This window comes from Enhydra lutris, unplaced genomic scaffold (assembly GCF_002288905.1).
Source record: "Enhydra lutris kenyoni isolate GAN:26980312 unplaced genomic scaffold, ASM228890v2 scaffoldscaffold1, whole genome shotgun sequence".
Lineage (NCBI taxonomy): Eukaryota > Metazoa > Chordata > Mammalia > Carnivora > Mustelidae > Enhydra > Enhydra lutris.
This window is the reverse complement of record NW_019154085.1, coordinates 83,419,589-83,443,856: the sequence shown is the minus strand read 5'-3', so window position 1 is coordinate 83,443,856 and position 24,268 is coordinate 83,419,589. Positions and strand designations below refer to the sequence as shown.

At 33.7% G+C, this 24,268-nt stretch overlaps 1 protein-coding gene across 4 annotated transcripts in view; it reads right to left on the bottom strand.

The window, feature by feature from the left end:
* Positions 1-24,268, bottom strand: part of LOC111145952 (origin recognition complex subunit 4) — a 96,505-nt gene that overhangs the window by 15,031 nt on the left and 57,206 nt on the right. For all 4 annotated transcript variants that reach the window (XM_022501284.1, XM_022501303.1, XM_022501295.1 and 1 more), the window contains 6 exons: positions 21,212-21,287; positions 20,665-20,750; positions 17,771-17,819; positions 16,114-16,265; positions 13,508-13,681; positions 6,241-6,327 (listed from right to left, as the gene is read on the bottom strand). In XM_022501284.1, coding sequence (XP_022356992.1) covers positions 6,241-6,327; positions 13,508-13,681; positions 16,114-16,265; positions 17,771-17,819; positions 20,665-20,750; positions 21,212-21,287 — 624 coding nt within the window. The remainder of the gene's footprint in view (positions 1-6,240; positions 6,328-13,507; positions 13,682-16,113; positions 16,266-17,770; positions 17,820-20,664; positions 20,751-21,211; positions 21,288-24,268) is intronic.

Below are 24,268 nucleotides of genomic sequence, written 5' to 3'. Positions count from 1 at the left end.
AAAACTGGACAGCTATATGTAGAAGAATGAAACTCGACCATTCTCTTACACCGTACACAAAAATAAACTCAAAATGGATAAAAGACCTCAACGTGAGACAGGAACCCATCAGAATCCTAGAGGAGAACATAGGCAGTAACCTCTTCAATATCAGCCACAGCAATTTCTTTCAAGATATGTCTCCAAAGGCAAAGGAAACAAAAGCGAAGATGAACTTTTGGGACTTCATCAAGATCAAAAGCTTCTGCACAGCAAAGGAAACAGTCAAGAAAACAAAGAGGCAATCCATGGAATGGGAGAAGATATTTGCAAATGACAGTACAGACAAAAGATTGACATCCAGGATCTATAAAGAACTCCTCAAACTCAACACACACAAAACAGACAATCATATTAAAAAATGGGCAGAAGATATGAACAGACACTTCTCTAATGAAGACATACAAATGGCTATCAGACACATGAAAAAATGTTCATCATCACTAGCCATCAGGGAGATTCAAATGAAAACCACATTGAGATATCACCTTACACCAGTTAGAATGGCCAAAATTAGCAAGACAGGAAACAACAGGGGTTGGAGGGGATGTGGAGAAAGAGGAACCCTCTTATACTGTTGATGGGAATGCAAGTTAGTGCAGCCACTTTGGAGAACAGTGTGGAGATTCCTTAATAAATTAAAAATAGAGCTTCCCTATGACCCTGCAATTACACTACTGGGTATTTACCCCAAAGATACAGATGTAGTGAAAAGAAGGGCCATCTGTACCCCAAAGTTTATAGCAGCAATGGTTGTAGTCGCCAAACTGTGGAAAGAACCAAGATGCCCTTCAACGGACGAATGGATAAGGAAGATGTGGTCCATGTACACTATGGAGTATTATGCCTCCATCAGAAAGGATGAATACCCAACTTTTATAGCAACATGGACGGGACTGGAAGAGATTATGCTGAGTGAAATAAGTCAAGCAAAGAGAGTCAATTATCATATGGTTTCACTTATTTGTGGAGCGTAACAGATAGCATGGAGGACAAGGGGAGATGGAGAGGAGAAGGGAGTTGAGGGAAATTGGAAAAGGAGGTGAACCATGAGAGACTATGGACTCTGAAAAACAATTTGAGGGTTTTGAAGGGGCGGGGGGTGGGAGGTTGGGGGAACCAGGTGGTGGGTATTGGAGAGGGCACAGATTGCATGGAGCACTGGGTGTGGTACAAAAACAATGAATACTGTTATGCTGGAAAAAAAAAAAAAAAAAGAAATAAAAGAGAAGTTACAACTGACACCAAAGAAATACAAAGGATTATAAGATCTAAGAGACTACTGTGAAAATTTATACACCAACAAACTGGACAACCTAGAAAAAATGGATAAATTCCTAGAAACATACAATCTTCCAAGACTGAATCAGGAAGAAACAGAAAATCTGAACTATGACTCACAAAACTGAAACGGTAACTTAAAAACTCCCATGAGGCGCCCATGGTACAGTGGATTAAGCTTCCAACTCTTGGTTTCCACTCAGATTGTGATCTTAGGGTCCTGAGATCAAGTCCTTGTTGTGCTCCCTGCTCAGTGTGGTCTGCTTGAGAACCTCTTTCCCTCTGCCCCTCTCACTCATGCTTGCACTCTCTCAAATAAATAAACCATTAAAAATTTATAAAAACTCCTAGGAAATAAAATTCTAGGACCAGATGAATCCTCCTAAATACTCAGAGTTGATTGATACCTTTACATCTCAAACTATTCCAAAAAATCAAAAAGGAAGGAATGGTTATGAGGTCAGCATTAACCTGATACCAAAACCACTACAAAAACAGAAAATTACAGGCCAATATTCCCAATGAACACAGGCACAAATATCTTCAACAAAATATTAGCAAACTGAATACAATACATTAAAAAGTTCATTCATCATAATCAAGTGGGATTTATACCAGGGATGCAATGACAGTTCAATATCCACAAATCAATCATCATGATGCACCACATTAACAAAATGAAGCATAAAAATCATATAATCATCACAACAGATGCAGAAAAGTTTGGCAAAATCCAATATCCATTCATGATAAAAGCACTTAGCTAAGTTATATAGAGGGAACATACCTCAATAAAATAAAGGCCACCCACACATGAAAACCCACAGGCAGCATCATAAAAGCTGAAAGCTTCTCCTTAAAGATCAGGAACAAGACAAAGGATGCAGACTCTCACACTTTTAATCAACAGGTTACTGAAGTCCTAACTACAGCAATCAGACAAGAAATAAAAAGCATCCAAAGTAGTTAAGGAAGAGGTAAACTTTCACTCTTTGCAGATGATATAATATTAGGAATAGTATTAAGATGGAAAAAGTCAAAAAGTCATTAGAACTAACAAATACTTAGGTAAAATTGCAGGATAAAAATTAACATAGAGAAACCTGCTGCATTTCTGTATATTAATAAAAAGCTAGCAGAAAGTGAAATTGAGAAAACAATTCCATTTACAATTGCATTGAAAAGAATAAAATACCTAGAAATAAATTCAGCCAAACAATGAGGTGAAAAATCTTTCCTCTAAAACCAATTAAGACACTGATTAAAGAAATTGAGGATGACACTAATCAATGGAAAAAATATATATGCCTATGGACTGGAAGAACTAACATTGTTTATATTTGTTCTACCCTAAGCAATCTATAGATTCTATGCAATCTCTATCAAAATACCAACAGCATTTTCCACAGAACTAAAACAAATAATCCTAAAATTTGTATAAAACCACAAAGGAGGGGCACCTGGGTGGCTCAGTGGGTTAAAGCCTCTGCTTTCGGCTCAGGTCATGATCCCAGGATCCTGGGATCGAGCCCCACATCAGGCTCTCTGCTCTGCGGGGAGCCTGCTTTCTCCTCTCTCTCTCTCTGCCTGCCTCTCTGCCTACTTGTGATCTCTATCTGTCAAGTAAATGAATAAAATCTTTAAAAAAAAAAAAAAACACAAAGGACCCTGCAAAAGCCAAAGTGATCTTCAGAAAGAACAAAGCCAGAAATCTCACAATCCCAGATTTTAAACTATACTACAAAGCTATAGCAACCAAAACAGTATGTTATTGGCATGGAAATAGACACAAAGATCAATGGAACAGAAGAGTGAAACCAAAAATAGAGCCACACATTATGGCCAATTCATCTATGACAAAAAAAGGCTAGAATATACAATGGGGAAAAGATAGTCTTCAATAAATGTTGTTGGGAAAACTGTACAGCTACACGCAAAAGAATGAAACTGGACCACTTTCTTACATCATACATAAAAATAAATCCAAAATGGATTAAAGACCTAAATTAAGGCCTGAAACCATAAAACTCTTTAAAAACAAAACACTGGTCAGTAAACACTTGGATATCTGTTTCAGCAATATTTTTTTAACTGTCTCTACAAACAAGAACAACAAAAAATAAACAACTGAGACTACCTAAAACTAAAAATACTTTTGCACAGCACAGTACAGGGAACCATCAACAAAACAAAAAAGTCAATATAATGACTTCTCCCATATTTGCAAATATATCTGATTAAGAAATTAATGCCCCAACTATATAAAGAACTCCTAGAACTCAATACCAAACCTGAAACAGTTGGATTTAAAAATGGGAAAGGAGCTGAACAGGTACTTCCAAAGACATACAGATGGCCAAAAGACACATGAAAAAATGCTCCACATCAGTCATTATCAGAGTAACACACAAAAAAATCACAGTGAAATTACCTCACACCTGTCAGAATGGCTAGTATCAAAAAATGTAAGAGAAGTAAGTGACAGGGAGGATGTGGAGAAAAAGGAACCCTCCTGCTGTTTGTGGGAATATAAATTGGTACAGCCAGTATGAAAAATAGTAGGGAGATTACTCAAAGAAGTAAAAATGGAACTACTATACAATTCAATTCCATTTCTGGATATTTACTAGTAGAAAACAAAAGCACTAACTCGAAAAGACATCTGTACCCCTATTTCATTACAGCATATTTACAAGAGCCAAGATATGAAAGCAACCTACATGTCAATCAACAGATGAATGGAAAAAGATGACACACACACAATGAAATATTACTCAGACATAAAAAAGAAAAATGAAATCTTGCCATCTGTGCCAACATGGATGGACTGAGGGTGTATTATGCTAAGTGAAGTAAGTTTGACAGAAAATAAGAAATACTGTATGATTTTACTTACATGTAGAATCTAAAAGCAAAAACAGACTTAAAAACACAGAGAACAAATTTATGGTTGCCAGAAGGGAGAGGAGTAGAGATGGGTCAAATAGGTGAAGGGGATTGAGAAGTACAAACTTCCAGTTATAAAATAAGTAAGTCTAAGAGATATAAAGTACAGCATAGGAAATATAGTCAATTACACTGAAATAACTCTGTAAAGTGACATATGATGACTATACTTAGCGTGGTGAGCATTTTGTAATGTATAAAAATGTCAAATCACTAGGCTTGTATGACTGAAACTAATGTAATATTATGTCAACTGTACTTCAAAAACATTATTATTCAAAGCCCTAGACCAAACCAAAAAGGCAGACCTGTGACTTGTATAAGCTTTTTTTTACTAATTGTTACTGAATAATTAACCAGTTCAGGTCAATGTTAAGTGACAGAAGTTACCTACTTTATGTTCAACTGTACATAAAAGAAAAAAATTAAAAACCAAAATTATACCTAGAGACAACTTTTCATGTAGCTGTTGCCTTTCCAACAATTTGAAGATTTAAGTGTAATTTTCATAACATTTAAATGTAGTTCTTAAATAAGGTAAGCAGAGTTAGCAGATGAAAATATATGATATTTGGTTAAATGTGAATTCCAGTTAAACAATGAGTAATTTCGCAAGTGTAACTAAGTACCATGTAATATTGAAGAAATATTTATACTAAAAACTCTCTCCCATGTTAACCAGGGCCCAGGGTCCTTAGTTGAACAGAAGAGTTTGGAAATCCTTGTCCTTCATTCCCCTACTGGGAGAGAACCTGGTTACACAGTAACTCTTTCCCTTATTCTTCCCCTTTACTCTTGCCTTTACTGTAAAGTATTTTTGACATAAAAAGGCAAAATAATAATGTACTGGATATCTACAACTACTTCCTCAGCTTACAAAATATAATCTTAGAGGATCTATTTCTTCAGATACTCTACTCTTCCTTATACAAAAAAAACCATGTTGTTATTTTTCTACTACACATGTATACATTCCTAGACAATGCAGAGTAATTTCCAAATTTTATATAAATACCATATTATACTTCTACAACTCTTGGCTGAACACATATTCTGAGAATTTATAATGTTGAGGTATTATTTCTAGTTCATTCATATTTTCTGTTGTATTATATTCCTTAATGTATACTCACAATTTATTAATTCTTTCCCTTATTGATAGATCTATGTCATTTCTTTTTGCAATTATAAACAAGGTTGCTGCAAACAATCTTTCCGTATCTTCTTGTGCATCAGAGTTTCTTTAGAAAACTAATTTGCCGAATTGTTTTCCATAGTACCTAGACATACTTACACTACTAGCGGTCATAAATTTTAACAGTCACAGACATTTACTACACCATTACAGATAAACTTACCATTAGACATAAACATACTTCTATATACTAAGAATGAGCACATCGAAAACCTAACTAAAAACAAGATATTGGGGCACCTGGGTGGCTCAGTGGGTTAAAGACTCTGCCTCCAGCTCAGGTCATGATCCCAGGGTCCTGGGATCGAGCCCCGCATCAGGCTCTCTGCTCAGCGGGGAGCCTGCTTCCTCCTCTCTCTCTGCCTGCCTCTCTGCCTACTTGTGATCTCTGTCTGTCAAACAAATAAATAAAATCTTTAAAAAAAAAAAAAACAGGATATCACTTAAATATGCTATTTACAAAATATCAGTTCCACAGAAAATTAAATACTTAGGTATATATTTTAAACATATACCAAAAAACAAAATAAAACAAAAACAAAACAAAAAATAAAAAAATAAACATATACAAAACCTGTATGGTAAAAATTATAAAATGATAATTAAACAAATCAAAGAAAAACTGAATAAAAGGAGAAATGTACCCTATTCTAGACTGGAAGATTCAATGTAGTAATCACGTTAATTCTCCCAAAATTTATCTGTAAGTTTAATCAATTCCCATCAAAATACAATTACCTGGTGAAATAAAAGGAGTATAAAAATAAGAAAATACAAACCAATAGCATGTGTAATGACCGCAGGTTTTTGTTGACATTGAAATGCTTTTGTAGTACTTCTCGCACACTTCTATCTTCTGTGAGACCCTAGAGAGAGGAGAAAAAAAAAAAATCAAAATAGGTTAAGTAACGGCAGTTTAAAACCTAACTATAATGTGCCTCACTAGTTGGTGTACCTCATTAACTCTGATATTTATTCATTATTAAATAGGTATTGGTTTTATTTGTAGAAACAAAAATCAAAACGAAACTTCCAGTCTATTGTTTTCTTATCCCTTTATGTTAATTAAATATACACAGAAACAAAACACAATACCTGCTACCCGAACTTTCTGGTCTAAAAAGGCAAACCATATAGTCATACCAGTGGGATGATCATAATTCAGCACAAAACACAACAGAGAGTAAGAGTTACCATGTTTGGAAACACAAGGTAAAGCAATACAAAGAATGCTTAAATTATATGAGTCATTAAGCTAAAAAGAAAGTGTGTTCCAGTTATAGGGAACAGTATGAGCAATACAGGAAGATCATGGCATACTAACAGAAAATGGGTAGTCATGTAACCCTGAGTTTCAGTTATTGGTGAAGTGATTTCATGGAAAAGACAATGACAGAAAAACCTAATTGTAGGCCACTGCAACTGTCCATGTAAGAGACAAAAAGGGTCTGAATTAAAATAGTGCGAACAGAGAATTAAGACATTTATAGAAGACATGGTCTGAAGGAGAGTCAAATGGTGATGTGTGGAGAAGCAAGGGCTTGAGAAAGTGAAGAAAAAAATCAGAAATAATATTCTGGGGTCAGAACATTCCAGGAGGAATGAAGAGTGAAATGTGGTCAAGAAGTGAAACTTGGTTATTAATATTAAAGAACAAAATAGAAAAAGAGCAAAGAGACTGAGAAAGGTACTGAAGACTGGAAGAGAATCCAAGAGAGAGCAATTAAACCAAGGGAAGAAAACTTCAGAAGGAAGTAATGATCAACAATGTAAATTACTTAGTATGATTAAACAAATATATTTGAGAAGAACTAATCACATTGGAAATTTGGAGAATAAGATCCTTTGAAAAAGCAGTTGTGACTGCAATGAATCACAATTAATAAAAAATAAGGTACACTTGGTATTATAGAAAAAATTAGATATACAGAGAGTAAATTCATAGCTGGCAGAGCCAAAAACAAAGTGGGGAAGACTGACATAAATTTTCAAAAATCATCTGTAACAAATGAGGATACTTTTTCTTAGAACAAACAAAAAACCCCGAAAATCTTATTTTCTAGAGGTAAAACTGTTATATTTCTACTTCCACTGCAGGAAGATCCAGATTCAGGAATAAGTTCTAGTCTAATGAAATAAAGTTTTATGCTTTCAGTAAATATATTATCCTAGTTATAGTCCTCATTCCCTTGTCATTATTTTCAGTATTCTCTCTGAACTTAACAGCATTTGCTTGCTGTTACTATACATATCTTTTTCTTTTCTTTTTTTTTTTTTTTTTGAGAGAGAGAGAGAGATCCAAGTAGGCAGAGAAGCAGGCTCCCTGCTGAGCAGAGAGCCAGATGCGGGGCTCGATCCCAGGACTCTGACCTGACCTGAAGGCAGAGGCTTAACCCACTGAGCCACCCAGGTGCCCTTATACATATCTTTTTATCATAAAAGGATCAGATATTCTCTGAGAGTACACAAAATGAACACAAAATAATAAAGCAAAGTAGTACACATAAAAAAACTTTTGGGAATTAATTGCAGTTTTATTAAAACTATAAAAAAATTACCTGGAACAAAAATATTGGTAGAAGAAATTTTCTCCCTAAGAATCAATTATTTTTAATAACAGTTAACTGCTTTTCTTCTACATGATGCTTCAAAAGGCTAACCTATATTCTGTTTGCGTTCTTATATTTTTAGAGGTCTGAATCCAACTCCCCATCTTTCTTAAAGCTATCACCTTCTTGCTTCCATAATTACTTAATGTGCTTTAAAAAAAAAAGTCTAAAAGATCTATATATGTGAGCCATTAAAAAAAAAACAACAAACCTTATTAGACTTTCACCTTGATTCCAACACTATAAACTACTTGGAGATAAGGCTATTATATGATAGTCATTGAACATATTAGATCTTGGGTTTTGAAACACGACTAAATTTCTCATTTTTCTGGATAGAAAGCTCCCTTATAGCTGGCTCAGGAAATGACACAAGAGAAATAAAGACAGAGAATGACTGACTGACATCACCCTTATAGGAACATGGGGAAATTCCCAGAAACAAAACAGATCTCTCCTGTTATTCAAGGAAGCTGAAATACTAACTTTTCACTGATGAACACATGAGTAGAAGTTGCAGAAGCAAGTTCTTATTGTACCAATGTTATAGTTTGCCTGCCTGGTGCCCTCTCCACAGGCAGATTCTAAGCAGAATGTAACACAGTTTCACTAATATCTCAGAACTCATGATGCTCCAGGGATAACTCAGTGGCAGCAGGATATGTACTAAACCTCCTAGTCAATCTTCTCACCTTCTGTTAACTAAACAGGGAAGATTATGACAGTAGGTAAATGTTCCTTGAACTTAGCTATAGTACTCTGAGGGAATTTCCTTTGAGAAGAATTAGTTATGATCCTTTAAAATGTTCTTTCATACAAGGATTTCTCCTTATACTGTCATGCTGAAATGGTGTTTACTTTGCTTAACTAATTTGTACCGCTAAAACATTCACGTTAGATGGTATGTCTAGGTTCTACGCTATCCTGAAAATATTTCTTGGATGAGATTCCACAGGGACCTGTTATCTATACCATTGTTTCTGTTTTAACGTGGGAATAAGAAAAACTTGCTGGGTAGTCAGTACTGAGAGAAAGGATAGCTCCCTCAGTGTAACCCCCCCTTTACTGGGCAAGGCCTCTGGCCATGGTGCTGACATATATTTCAAGCGAAGCTCACCCATTAGCATACCAAAGGGAAGTGGCAAATGAGGATGAGGATTAAGGGAACAAAATACTAGAACTAAGAGACAAAAACTGCAGTGGTACTAGTTCTACATTATAAAAGAAATGCAAGATGGTAAAACAAAAAAACAAAACAAAACAAAACAAAAAAAACCTAAAAAACAAAAGGATAGTGCTCACATTCATTTCTACCATCTGCCCCCAAATTCAGTAATACAGAATCAGCAAAAAAGGACCACAAACCTAAGGGTTAGCCACCTTCCTGCTACATGGTTACCATTTTCGCAGTCACCCAGAATTATGCTTCACCAGTAATCCTTTTCATCTAGTTGCTTTATATACCTACTTGGATTCACAGAATGCAATATTCTGTGAAGGACTGAAAAGTGTCAGCACTATATCACCCGGGCTAGGTAGTCATCTTAGGAAAAGAAAGGGAACAGAGACAGAAATAAAAGTTGTGGCAAAGCAAAGATATTTAAATATTATGAAAGACTGCATTTGAATCTCTAAAGCAGTCAGAAAAACATACTGTTGTAACAAGATAATCAATTCAGGTGAAAAGTGAAAGTCTGTGAGGCACACTGTAAGGTGGATTCAGAGGTCAAAGATGCAGAGCTGCTCCACACCAGGCCTAGGTAAGGAAAGGGACAATGTGGGAGTACCAAATATAAAGGGTTCCTAAAGAATAGAATCTTATAAGAGTATCAAAAAAACTTATCTGGGGGGCACCTGGGTGGCTCACTTGTTAAGCGTCTGCCTTCAGCTCAGGTCATGATCCCAGGGTCCTGGGATCAAGCCCCACATCAGGCTCTCTGCTCAGTGGGAAGCCTGCTTCTTCCTCTCCCAATCCCCCTGCTTGTGTTCCCTCTCTCGCTCACTGTATCTCTCTGTCAAATAATAAAATCTTAAAAAAAAAAAAAAAAAAAACTTATCTGGGCTAAAAACATCTCAGTCCCAGACAAGATTAATCTGAGGAGAAGGAAAAACCCACACCTAATTATATCATAGAACAATATCTGAATTTTAAGGATTAAGATAACCATTTTTACACACAATTCTGTATAGTTATACAACGAAAAATAATATAAAATTTTCAATCAGAACAAAATAGAAAAGGTAAAACAAAATAATACACAAAGTTTGAACTCCTTCTATAAAAACAACTTTAGTATGCATAATATTTGAAAGGCTATAAACCAAATAATTACTCTGTAGTATTAGGAAGTAGAATGGGCATATATATAAGGCAAATTTGTACCTTTTAACATGTATTCTTATGCTCTGATTAACTTTTAGTAATCTCTACACCCAATGTGAGGCTTGAAACCACACAACCCCAAGATCAGGAGTTGCATGCTCTTCTGACTGAGCCAGTAAGGTGTTCCCTTGTTCAGTGAACTTTTAATTTTAAAAAATGAGAAGTGCCATATAAATAGTGCTTAGATTAGCAGATTATATTTTATAATCAAACAAGAATCAAATTTCAGTTTTGCAAGATGAGTAAATTTTGGAGTATAGTAACTGTAAAAATGTGACTATGGTTTAATACAGTACTGTACACTTGAAATTTGCTTAGAAGACAGCTCGTAAGTATTCTCACCTCTTCCCACAAAGGAAATAAAAAAAGAGAGAAAAAAAGAAGAGAAAGAAAATGGTAACTACTGAGGTGATGGATGCCTTGAATAGCTTCACTGTGGTATTTCTTGATGTATATGCATTATGCATATCATAACATCAAGCTGTCTACCTGAAACATATATAATTTATTTGTCAATTTACTGTCAATTTATTTTGTCAATTGTATCTCAACAAAGCTGGGAAAAATTAAAAAATTATTTAAGAACAAAATAAATGCAAAATCCTTTAAATTTTTTTTTTGGTTGAATTTTTTTTAAAACTTTTATTTATTTTTTAAATTCCTTTTCAGCATTCCAGAAATGTTTCACTTTTAATTTGGTATTGATATTTAAGATCAAAATCACGACTGCTTTGCAAATCAGTATTTGTATATTCTTTGGGTAAATACCCAGTAGTGCAATTGCTGGATAGTAGGGTACTTCCATTTCTAACTTTTTGAGTAACCTCCATACTGTTTTCCACAGTGGCTATACCAGTTTCAATTCCCACCAACAGTATGAAAGGGTTCCCCTTTTTCCATGTCCTTACCAACATTTGTTGCTTCCTAGGTTAATGTTAGCCATTCTGACAGGTGTGATGTGATATCTCATTGTCGGTGTGATTTGTATTTCCCTGATGATAAGTGACTTTGAGCACCTTTTCATGTATCCATTAGCCATCTGTATGTCTTCTTTGGAAAAATGTCTATTCATGTCTTCTTCCCATTTTTAAACTGGATTATTTGTTTTTCTGGGTATGGAGTTTGATAAGTTCTTTATATATTTTGGATACTAAGACTTTATTTAGCAGATATGTCATTTGCAAATATCTTCTCTCATTCTGAAGGTTGCCTTTTAGTTTTGTTGACCGTTTCCTTTGCTGTGCAGAACGTTTTTATCTTGATGAAATCCCAATAGTTAATTTTTGCTTTTGTTTCCCTTGCCTCAGGAGATTTATCTAGTAAGAAGTTGCTATGGTCAAGGTCAAAAGGGTTGCTGCTTGTGTTCTCTTCTAGGACTTTGATGTTTTCCTGTCTCACATTTAGGTCTTTTAGCCATTTTGAATTTATTTTTGTGTAGCATTACTAACAGCAGCCAAATTATGGAAAGAGCCCAAATGTCTATCAGTAGATAAATGGATAAAGAAGTTGTGGTGTGTATATAAAATGGAATATTACTTAGCCATAAAAAAGAATGAAATATTGCCAGTTTCAACGGCATGAATGAAACTAGAGATATTATGCTAAGCAAAATAAAGTCAGCCAGAGAAAGACAAATATCCATTTCACTTAAGTGGAATTTAAACAAAATAGAAGAAAATAGGAGGGAAAAAAAGAGAGGCAAACCAGGAAACAGACTCTTTTTGTTTGTTTTTAAGATTTTATTTGAGAAAGAGAAAGAGTGGGAGGGAGAGGGAGAGATAGAACATGAAACAGACTCTGCGCTGAGCACAGAGCCTGATGCAGGCATCAACCTCATGACTGCAAGATCATAACTTAAGCCAAAACCAAGAGTCGGACACTTGAATGACTGAGGCACCTAGGTGCCCCTAGACTCTTAACTATAGAGAACAAACTGAAGATTGCTGTAGGGGAGGTGGGTAGGGGTTGGGTTATATGGGTTGTGGGTATTAAGGAAGGCACTTTTTGTGATGAGAACTGTGTGTTATATGTTAGTGATGAACTGCTGAATACTACACCTAAAACTATTATTACATTGTATATTAACTAAATGGAATTTAAATAAAAACTTGAAACTACAATAATAAAATAATTACTGCTCTGACATAAAAAAATTTTTTAAGAGTCAGTGAATATATATTTTGCAACTTTAATTATCCGAAGATCTAATCATCCTCATCAGTATTTAATATCATAGACCAGGTTTTCCCAATTCTTTCAAAACCAAGGATTCTACACTATTTTCTACTTTCAGAAGACCCATATTTTTGGAAGATTCTACCATGTGGGATTTATTCTGCAACACTGTTTTTCAATTGTGTTATTAAACACAGTCCCATACATATATTCTCTCCTTTCTCTCTGCCAACTGAAAACTCTTGACAATGTAAGATAAACTTATGCTAGTATGTTGAGTTGATATGACAATGGTCTACATAAGTTAGGCTCTTCAATGTAAGTGTAGATAAAATTAGAGTCCACAAGGTTTAGTAAACCTTTATATCAACATGTGAGTGTGCGTGGGTAGCTAAGACCCTGAGAGCTCCAGAGATGATAAGATGAGATTCACCAATATACACAATACAACTTAAAAGACCCAATGAAATAAAAGCTGAAACTGTATGAGAATCAGGGGTGGAGGGAAAATCCATACTGGATAATTAGTTAGGTATGAACCACTAAGCTAAAAAACCTGCTAAACTAATAAATAATGAAAATAATATTTTTATAATATTCTAAATATTAATAGAATAATCTAAAATTATAAGACAGATAGAACAAAAAATCTCATTAAAGTTCTTTTGAGAGAAAAAATTTAGGATATGACAAATGTCTTTTAAAGAAAATAACACATACAAAGTATATAATTTGTATTAATACAGTTTTATGCTACAATAACATGAGAAACTTTCTGCTAATTTACAAATTTGTTTAAATTTGTAGGTTTTTATAAGCTTTCAATGGTACAGTAGGCACAAAAACTATTTAAACATTATTGCCTCTGTTCCAAGTTACCTGAACATTCTCATTCCACCTCTCAGTGAAGATCTTGTCTGGAAATTCTGCAGGTAGAGATAATTGTTCTTTAAATATTTTAAGATACTGTGGAAATCCAAATGAATTCATTAAATGTATCTGCCGGTGAGAAAATCGTGACTTCACTCTTTTTTCTAAGAGTTCCAAAATATCCTTAAAAACAAATAAAAATCCATATAAGGTGCATGTTAAAAAAAAAACAAAACAACATACCAATATTAGAGGTATACATATTTGAACTATCACTATAATTAACAATGCTTCACCTGTAATACACAATTAAGCATTTTATTCAAGCCTCCAAAAACTCCAATCACTGCCTTCATTTCCTTACAGTTATGTAAGCCACTTTTAATAATCCCCTTCTAAGCATCTGTAGGCCTGGTGATGTCATGTCTTTTTCCTACTATGCTATTCTCAGTTAAGCTTTAACATTTCAAGACCAATAATAATGGCAAAAAAAAATGTGACTATTATTGAATAGTTCTCTGCCACACTAACACCAAGAATTTCAATAAAGAATTTCATATATTCTATGAAAAATTCATATTAAAAATAGTAAAATGTAGTAAATCTATTAATTGCTGAAAATGTAAACACTGTTTTATATAACAAAGACTCAGGAAGTAGCAAATGTAATGGAGAAGAATTGTTTACTACCTATAAATTCAATGAACTGATGGAACAAACTATCGGAGAGGAAACTTGCAGGAACACAGCATGACACTGTTAAGTTATTCTGTCTTTTGACTTTTTTACAGTGTTATTTTAGAAACTACTTGCATTTGTGCTATTTTTCCTTAAGAAGTTAGATATCAACTTTTTTATTGTCAATTTTCTGTAAGAAAAAATGTAAAAAAAACAAAACAAAAAACTGTGGTAAGGCCCTAAAATATGGATTTTTAAATCTACCCGGATGATTTTCATCATAGCTAGGTTAAGAAACCAATCATATAGAGGAAAGAATTCAAGTGATCAAAACGGGATCATGGTTAGTCTGGAAAAGAAGACAGGAAAGATTAATAGCTTGGGGTTGGCAGAGAGAAAGTGAATGAAAAACCTGGAATGTTTTTATAGGTCAAAGAAAAATACAGTGCCAGCATAATTAAAAGAGAGTGAAGTTTTATGTTCAGAAACAGCTATATTATAAATTTTCTATTAATGAGGAGCTCTAGATCATCCGTGTACAGGTGGCTGAAAAGCAGTGTAAACAACACTCAATGCCAGCAATAATTAAGAGCTTGAACTTGGGAATGGAAAGAAGGTGGAGGTAAAAGGTACTTTAGTTGTGAACAGTAATGACTGAAGTTTGCAATGTGAAAATAAAGGGAATAGTAAAAAAAACAACTACTTTCACAGAGAAGAGGTTGTTTGCTAGCCAAGTCACTAATCCAACTATCCTTTCAAACACAGACATACAGATAGACCTGAACTGCACAGCTGGAAGAATTATACTATAGAATTTTTAAAGGCCTATGTAACACTGCTAAAGAGCACCTGATTCTTTATTTGGTCCTTCAATGGGTCAGTAACGTTTGCCACTGCTACTTCCACCCAAAGGTTTGGGTTTTTTTTTTTAGCAAGAAGAAAGATGCTTCCTTAACTCCTGTGGTATAACTGCTGCCTTGACAAGAAGGAATAAAGATAAAACAAAGAGGCAGATGTTTTATGGGGAGGCTTATTATGAAGGCATATATTATAAACTCAAGAGCACTGGGGAAAGAGGACAGAGAAAAACACTCCACAGAAAAACAACACTGAAAGGAAGGCTTTTGAAAGATGACTTAGTAAATTATTTCACTTTTCTAAAAAGGAAACTGCTGCAAGAAAGGAAAATAAGTAAATGGGCCTGACCACAAACCTGCCAAGAATGAAGGAGGGAAAAGAAGAATGAAAACAGACTCGTGGCAGCCATCTATGAGAAGAGAGATGACTCTTAAATACCAGTTTTACCTGAATTCAGTAAGAAAGTTTATGATGTAAAAGAAGATTAAAAAAAAAAAAAAAAAAAAGGCCTGTGTAGCTATCTGAAGTATATAAGGTTCATGATGTAGAGAGTCTTCATAAAGTAATGTGATAGTGACACTGAGACTATGGTTAAAATCATTCTAAAATCACCCCCAAGAAGCAAAGAAGCCACTATCTACTGTTGACAGATTGAGAGAAGTAATCCCTTCCATTTCTGGAGATGACTACTTAAAAAATGGGATACTATCATTTTTACTCGATTCTAAGCATTTTCAAAATATAGGAACAATCTTAAATACAGAAGTAAAAACTATGGATGATTTTTATAAAATAGTGATAGGATTTTCTCTCTACTTGCTAATGTAGAAATTACACTAGCATAATCTGACTTCACATTTTTTATTCAGTGATTTAACTGGAGGGAGAGAGGTATTAGTTCATGAGCATGTGTCATAAATGTTTTGTTTTCTTCAATCTGAGTTGAAAAGTAGGATAAATGCACCAGGCACTACTAAAACACATCTGAAAAAATGTCTGATATAATGACCTACATAAGTGATGATATCAGTAAGCTTTAATTTTCTAAATATAATCAATTTTTTAATAGAAAAACTTACCAATCTACATGTAAGACCAATTACTGCTAGTGGAGTCTGTGCAGACTGTGAAATGTCAAACAGATTATAGAGGAGTGTCTGGTTTTTATGATGAGCAAAAAGATCAAATTCATCTAATATGAAGATCACTGGGCAACTATTAGACCGGTCACCTAAGATAAAATAGGAGTTTTATATATTAATAAACAACTACATCAATCTTTCTTAAGTTTCCAAATTATTTACTGTACTTTAGTGGTTAAAACTCAATTCAACAAACATATATTGAAAACCTAGTTAGCGCAGGATACTTACCAATGCTTACACATTTATTCAACAACAAAACCTTATTCAGAGGACAAGATAGCCCTTACTCCCGTCAAGTAGTTCACAGTCTAATTACAAGACTTTAGTAGTTTACTAATGAAAAATTAAGAACATTATTTAAATAACTAGACTGTTGTTTTTAAAATTATGCAAATATAATCTTCGATCATCAAAAAATTGACAGGGATCTCTCTTAACACCCACAGAAACCAAAATACTTTGGGATTAATAATAAAGGGAGTCACTAACTTATGAACAAAACTTGAACAAAACTTTTGCTTCAAAAGAGATTTGTTTAGTCAGCGGAAATGCAAACTGAATCTTCCCAAGTATTTATAATTTTTATAAATAATCGTTAAACCACAAAATTTGACCAAAGCCTCTTTTAACTCCTAACCACAATTTTTTAAAGCACCCCCCAACCAAGTTTTAATATTTCAGGAACAGGGGAAAGTTCAACATGACTCTGTGAATTCATTTTTCTCATTACAATGAGGGAAACCATGAGGGCAGAAGAATCACTATTACCTTAAGGTAATCACTGTTACCTTATGGGGAGCCAAAGGCAGAGGGAGAAGCAGGTTCCCTGCTGAGTAGGGAGACTGATACAGTGCTCAAATCCAGGACCCTGAGATTATGACCTGAGCCAAAGGCAGCAAAAATAACCGACTGAGCTACCCAGGTGACCCTATAATCATTCTTTTAAATCTGGCACTGTTTAATCTGGAACTCTACGCATTAAAATTTACCCTAGGAAATAACTAAATGATCATCTAAGCATTTCTTCCTAATTATATACAAAGTTAGAAATCAGAGTTCAATAACTGGTAATTAATAACATAATTTATTATATTTTAAGTATAGTTAATATATAAAATAGAATATGAGAACCATAAAAATGATGATGTAGCTCACTATTTACTGACATAAGTGAACAAGATATACATTATATAATATGGAAAATCATTCTATCCTTATAAAAAAATTATGTCCATCTGCATCATTGATACACTACAGGTGAATAAAGATATGAAACCAAATGTTAATTGGGATAATCATGGGGTGGCTGGGTGCTCAGTCAGTTAAGTGTCCGACTCTTCATCTCAACTAGGTCTTGATTTTAGGGCCATGAGTTTAAGCCCCACTTTGGGCTCCATGTTGGGTGTGGTGACTTCTTAAAAAATAGTAATGATTGGGATAGTCACTATAATAGTTGTGGGATTACAGTGATCATTATATTATGACTTTTTACATTATCTTTTTTTTGTAAAAATATGTAATGCCTTTATAATCAGGGGAAAACTAAAGCTAAAAGATAACTTTTGATGTTATTAAATATGCTAATATTTACCTTTTTTTAAAGCTTCCAGAAGAAATGAAAGGTTTTCAGCAAAACTTCCCTAAAAAACAAAAAAAGACACTATAACTAAAAGTTTAACAAAATAAAGAATAAAAGAGAACTATCTGATTCTTAGGCATTACATAGACACTATGTATCTATTGTTTTCTAAATTAGTCAGTGGCCAGATTCTGAGCTGGAGACTTCCATGTGCACCATTAAAGACTTAAATAGAAAAGGAGAGGTGGCATAGTACTGAAAATGGCATTACCCTGCCATACTCAAAATTCTATATTTTCTGAATAAAATGCATAAAAATGTTAGCTTCAATTTAAAGGTAGTTTTTAAGACTTGTTGTATTCCAAATACTGTCTGAGAACTAGAAATCAGTGCACTTTGCATTTTCAAACAGATTAAGCTCTTCCAAGTTTCAGATTAATTTGGACCACTAAAAAAATGACCACATGATTCCAGTTGTATGTGGAATTTGAGAAAAAAAAAAACAACAAAACAGATGAACCCAGGGGAAGGGAAAAAGAGGGGGAAGCAAATCATGAGACACTTAACAACAGGGAACAAACTGAGGATTCATGGAGGGGAGGGTGGGGAGGGGATGGGTTAAATGGGTGATGGGTATTAAGGAGCACTGAGTATTTTATGTAAGTGAAGAATCACTAAATTCTACTCCTGAAACCAGTATTACACTATATGTTAACTAACTAAATTTAAATACAAACAAATTTAAAAAGCATACTACTAAAAAAATTAAGCACAAATTTAAATGAGATCCAAAAGGAAAGGGGAGAAGAAATTTGCCTTAATCATTACATACTATAATAGTTTCTCCCTATTCAAGAGCATATTATAGAATTTGTATGTATCAGATCAAATTTGACTATGTTTACTTGGAACACAGCCAAAACATTTTTGGATACAACTTATACATTCTACATGGAAATTAACAGAGAAGCAGATGCATTATCCAGATGTTCCAACTTGCAGATAAGGGCCCTCTTGAAATTTTTTTTTTCCATTTAAGTCATTAATTTTTACTTCATTCAGATTTTTTAATATTAAGAAATAGCCAACCTTAAATTTGTGAAGATGTACAGGAGAAAAAAAAATCCGCTTGTTTGTTTCCCCATTGAGAGAACTGATATAAAATAGCTGAACAGGTTTTTAAGAACTTCTACATATTTTATAATAACTGTATGTTGTCAAATCAACATTATTTCCAAGGCAGTTAGGGCAAGAGGTATTTATATAATATAAACAAAAGCTCAGAGGCAATCTGTGGGTGAGTAATCAGCAGTTGAAGTTATTCAAAGGAAGCTTGTCTTATGCTTTTTTTAAAAAAGACAGTTACATCTGACATTACATGTGAGTGTGCAATTATATAAGTACATATGCACATATTATAAGAATATCCTTATATAAAAACACATACGTATGCATAAGAATATACAAATTTGCTGTAAGTATATCAAAACATAAAGGTTCTGGGTCAAGTAACTCAGGTTCTTAATGTCTTAATATCCATTTTATGACCTTAGGGCAAGCTAATTATGCTCTCTGAGCCTCAGGTGACTTACCTATATAATGTAAAAGTTAAACTAATAATCACTATATGTGATGATTACGGTAACAACAGTAATGACTAGGATGATAAACAACTGTCCCTTTTATTATTTTCTATGAATTCAATAAGAACAGGTTCAATTAGGAAAGTCAGAAACCTCAGTCTACATCAGGGGCAAACCAGAAGCCAAACTGAGCCTATATAATAGTAAATCTCCTTGACCACGTAGGCCACTGTATTCAACGTTACATTTTGCACAGGAGGAAGAACTTCAGACTTACAGAAGGGGCATTTTGAACCTGCAGACAGTGTGAAAGGGTAACACATGATTGGCTTACCTTTTTACAGGTACTTATTAAAGAATGAAATTACTAAATGCTAAGAGGCTTACACAACAATGGCTGTGTTGTTGCAGGAAAAAGGAGACACTTTAAGAGTGATAACACTGTATGATCACCAGTGAGCATAAAATTAATTTGGGATGCCATAATCCACTTCAACTGAATAAGCAGTATGAAGTTAAATCATTTCATTATGAAAACTAAAGTAGCTGTAAATTAATTTAATCATGTTACTTTTCAACCTTATAAATCAAGTGATAGGGTAAAAAGTTTAATGAAAGTTCCAGAACATTTCTAATCAGTTTCATTTAAGTTACTGATGTTCACTATCTTGAGGTTCTAAGCTGTTACAATGATGAGATATGAATTAAGTTTCTGAAAACGTTTTAGTAAGAGATAATTGACATTTGTATAGAACATTACCAATCCAGCATTTTTAAAATATAAATTATGTTTAATGCTTGTCTTTAAAATAAATCTGTGAAGTAATAAGGATAATGCACATTTAACACAGATGAGAAAATTTGAACTTCAGAAATACTCATTAGCCATGATTACCAAGTAGTCAATGGTTTTAAGACAAGACTCAAATCTACCTTTTTTAGCTTTAAATTCAGTACATTTTGCATTAGTCCCAGCTACCTAAGTCTCAGAAGACTAAAGATAGGGTGCTAGAGTGTAGTACTTCAAAAAATACTTTAAACTATCTCCAAAGATAGGGAATCAAAGTATTTATCTTACAGATAAAGAAACTCCGATAATATCTACATAAACATGGATTTCTTGGCTCTTTTATAGTTAGTATAATCTACTTCAAAAAAATTTAAACATAAAGGTATGATAAATAAATGCATCCTACTACATTATACTTTTTTATGATAAGAATCTTTCATATTTCAATTTAGAATCCCTGAACCCACCCGAGCCTTCCAAAAATACGAAAATATCTACGGCATATAAATGTTAAAGACTATTAGGATACTTACAAAAACTTTATCTCCAACTACATTTTCCAGATTTAACTGCCTTGTGATTTCCTTTAGGGCAATTTTATCATTGATCTGCAGCAGTCCTGAAATAAAGCCCATTTAAAAGTATTTAACTAAGATGAGATATTTGAAACAGTGCAGATTATTTTCCAGTCAAGTTAAGCTTTCTTAATAATTTCTAACTTTAACTAGAAAGAAAAAAGTCAAATATCTGTGAGTTAACATTAATTTCTTTTTGAAACTCAGCAATGAAGACATTTGCTAGACTCAAAGAACTATCATCCTTGGGGTTCTTTTATTTTTTTTTTAAAAGAAAAGAAAAAACAAAAAACAAGAGTCCTTATGTGCCTCTTTAATCTTATTTTTTTTTAATTTTTCAAAATATTGTGTATGGTATATTAAAGTGAAAGTTGTTAAACATGGATAAAGTTCTTAAATTATGACTATTACCCACCTTTAAAACACGCAAGTAAATTAAATTTTACATTATAAAAAGCTCACATAGTTTATATCATTTCCAATGGTAAAACGATGACATACTTACCATTTAGGTGAACTTGTAATACATTTTCACTCACTTCTTCTACTTCCATTAGTTCTTTCAAAGCATGGTTTATTAACTAAATGGTATTAAAAAGTTTATGGAATATTTAATAATAAATAAAAATATAAGCTCATATTCTTTTAAAATTATGAACATAATTTAATTCATAATTAATGAATTATGGGAACATAATATAATAAAAAGATTGTCATTTGAAACTAACAAATAAGTTTGCACATTACTCAAAGATGAAAGAAAGGTTTAACGAGAACATCTAATGTCCGACTCAAGATGCCAAAGCCAGGACTGATGTCATACTCTTTCAATCATCTTCCCAAACTAATAAATGTTTAGAAACAACCCTCAAGTTTTCAAAGACATATTTCTCTATAAGTCACATAAAACTATAGCCACTTAAGAGCTTCATGTCTGAGTTCATTATTTATCTCTAACATTTATTCTACTAAATACTATTGAAATCACTTAAAAGCTATTGAAAAACATGTATTAGAGCAATGTTAAATGATTGTAAAAAGTCTACCACAGTCAATATACCGATTTCTATTGAATACTGTTAACTATTCTGTATGCTATCATGAAATAAAAATTTGAAAAACTAAGAAATACCAAGAGGTAAGTTGAAAAAGATGTTTCCTCTATGAGTTTCTAGGTAAAACAGCCACTCCTTATCTGGAGTTTCAATTACCTGTGCTGTGGAAGCAGATGAATCCTCCTTTTGACATTTTGGGCAGAAGGTCAATGCAGCTTAATGTACATAATAATGTCTACATCATTCACCTAACTTCATCTTATCATGTAGGCATTTTATCATTTCACATCATCACAAGAAGGATGAATATAGTACAGTATGATATTTTGAGAGACAGAGACCACACTCACGTAACTTTTACTATATTTGTTGTAACCATTCTATTTTATTATGTTATTATTTTTAATCTCTTACTGTGTCTAATTCATACATTAAAGTATACTACAGGTAAAGTTTACCATGTTAAAAAAAAACAGTACATATAGGGTTTGGTACTATCTGTGGTTTCAGGCATTCACTGAGGTCTTGGAATGTACGTCCCATGGGTGGGGGGGGCCTACTGCATATAGAGAAAGACCTTATTAAAGAAATGTAGAGGGGTGCCTGGGTGGCTCAGTGGGTTAAGCCTCTGCCTTCAGCTCAGGTCATGATCCCAGGGTTCTGGGATCAAGCCCCGCTGCCTGCCTCTCTGCCTACTTGTGATCTCGCTCTCTCTCTGTCAAATAAATAAATTAAATCTTAAAAAAAAAAAAAAAAGAAGAGGAGGAAATTAGGACACAGACACAGAGGGAAGACTGCCACATGAAGATGGAGGCAGAGGTTGGAGTTAAGCTGCCACAATCCAAGGAATGACAGCCAAGGATTGTGGCAGCTTAAAAAAAAAAAAGAAATGTAGAGCTTGCAATGAAAAAAAATTACTACTGATAATATAGTAACTACTAAAAATATACTCACAAGGTGTTATACCACCTTAAATTGTTCAATTATAAAGTTTTAGATATTTATAACTATAGATTCTTATGCCACATACTTCCTATTCTCTATTTTTTGACTTATGACATCTTATTACAACTCTATGGCAATATAATATACATCTCTTCACATTAATATTATGCAGTTTTTAAAAACTTAAAAATGAACAGAACTAAGAAAAGTCAAAAAACTTTTAAAAAGAAGAACAATGATAAAGGACACTAATACTAAAACTACTCCTATGATTAGAAAATAAATGATCCCTCAAAACAGACTGTGTATACAAAAAAAATTAGTAAAGATGGCATCAAAATTTAGTGAGGACAAAAAGGAAATTCAAAAAAGTCACTGGAACAATGGCAAACCATTTTGAAAAACAAAATACTATTTGTATTTGAAATATTGTACTTCAATCTGTCACTACCACATCTTTGTGAAATATGAAGTACTTTAAATTATTAGGTTTCACAACAGGTATCAAACATAATTCTGGTATATTTGTATTTTTGTTTGTTTGGTTTTTTTGTTTTGTTTTGTTTTTAGATTTTATTTATTTGTTTGACAGAGATGGAGAAAGCACAAGCAGATAGAGTGGCAGGCAGAGGGAGAGGAGAAACAGGCTCTCCACTGAGCAGGGGGCCCAATGCGGGGCTCGATCCCAGGACTCTGGGATCATGACCGGAGCTGAAGGCAGATGCTTAATGACTGAGCCATCCAGGCACCCCTAATCTGTATTGTTTTTAAAACAAATGGAATTCTGGGGTGGCTGGATGATTCAGCTAGTTAAGCATCTGACTCTTGATTTCAACTCATGCTATGATCTCAGAGGGGTAAGATCCAGCCCTGTGTCTGGCTCCTTCCTGAACATAGAGCCTGCTTAAGATTCTCTCTCTCTCGCTCTGCTTCTGCCCCTCCCCCAATACTTGCTCTCATGTGCATGTAAACTCTCAAAATAAATAACTAACCTAAAAAAATGGAATTCTACCTTAGATCATAGCAATCTAAGTCCTCTTAAAAAGGGAAATCTCAAAATATCAACTGTCATACTATGTAATAAAATCCAATTAAGAAGTGACATTCTTTGTAGAGAACTATCCAAAAATAAAGAGGTACTTCTTGGCTTTTAGAGCAAGTATGAGTCTATCATAAGACTTCATTCCCAGATGATACAAATGTGGTATGTCAAAATGTGGCCTCTGCCATAGCTTCTTGGTAATCTGCAATGTTCTTCCTCCCACCAAATGATATCTTATTTACATAATATTTCTATTTCTCTGGGTCTGATTGTATGTTCTAAATTATTATATGTTCGGTAAACCATTGAAAACTATTTTAAATTCTTTGCATAATGAAATGGGGAAAATAATAATACCTTCATTTTTTTATATACACATAAAGAGAGTTATTATAACATGGAAGGAGGATGGCAGCAAAGAATGAGGATCCTAAGGTTGCCTCCTCCCACAAATACAAGTAGATCCCAGTCAAATCATCCTAAATACCCCAGAAACCAACCTGAAGACTGGCAGAAAAAA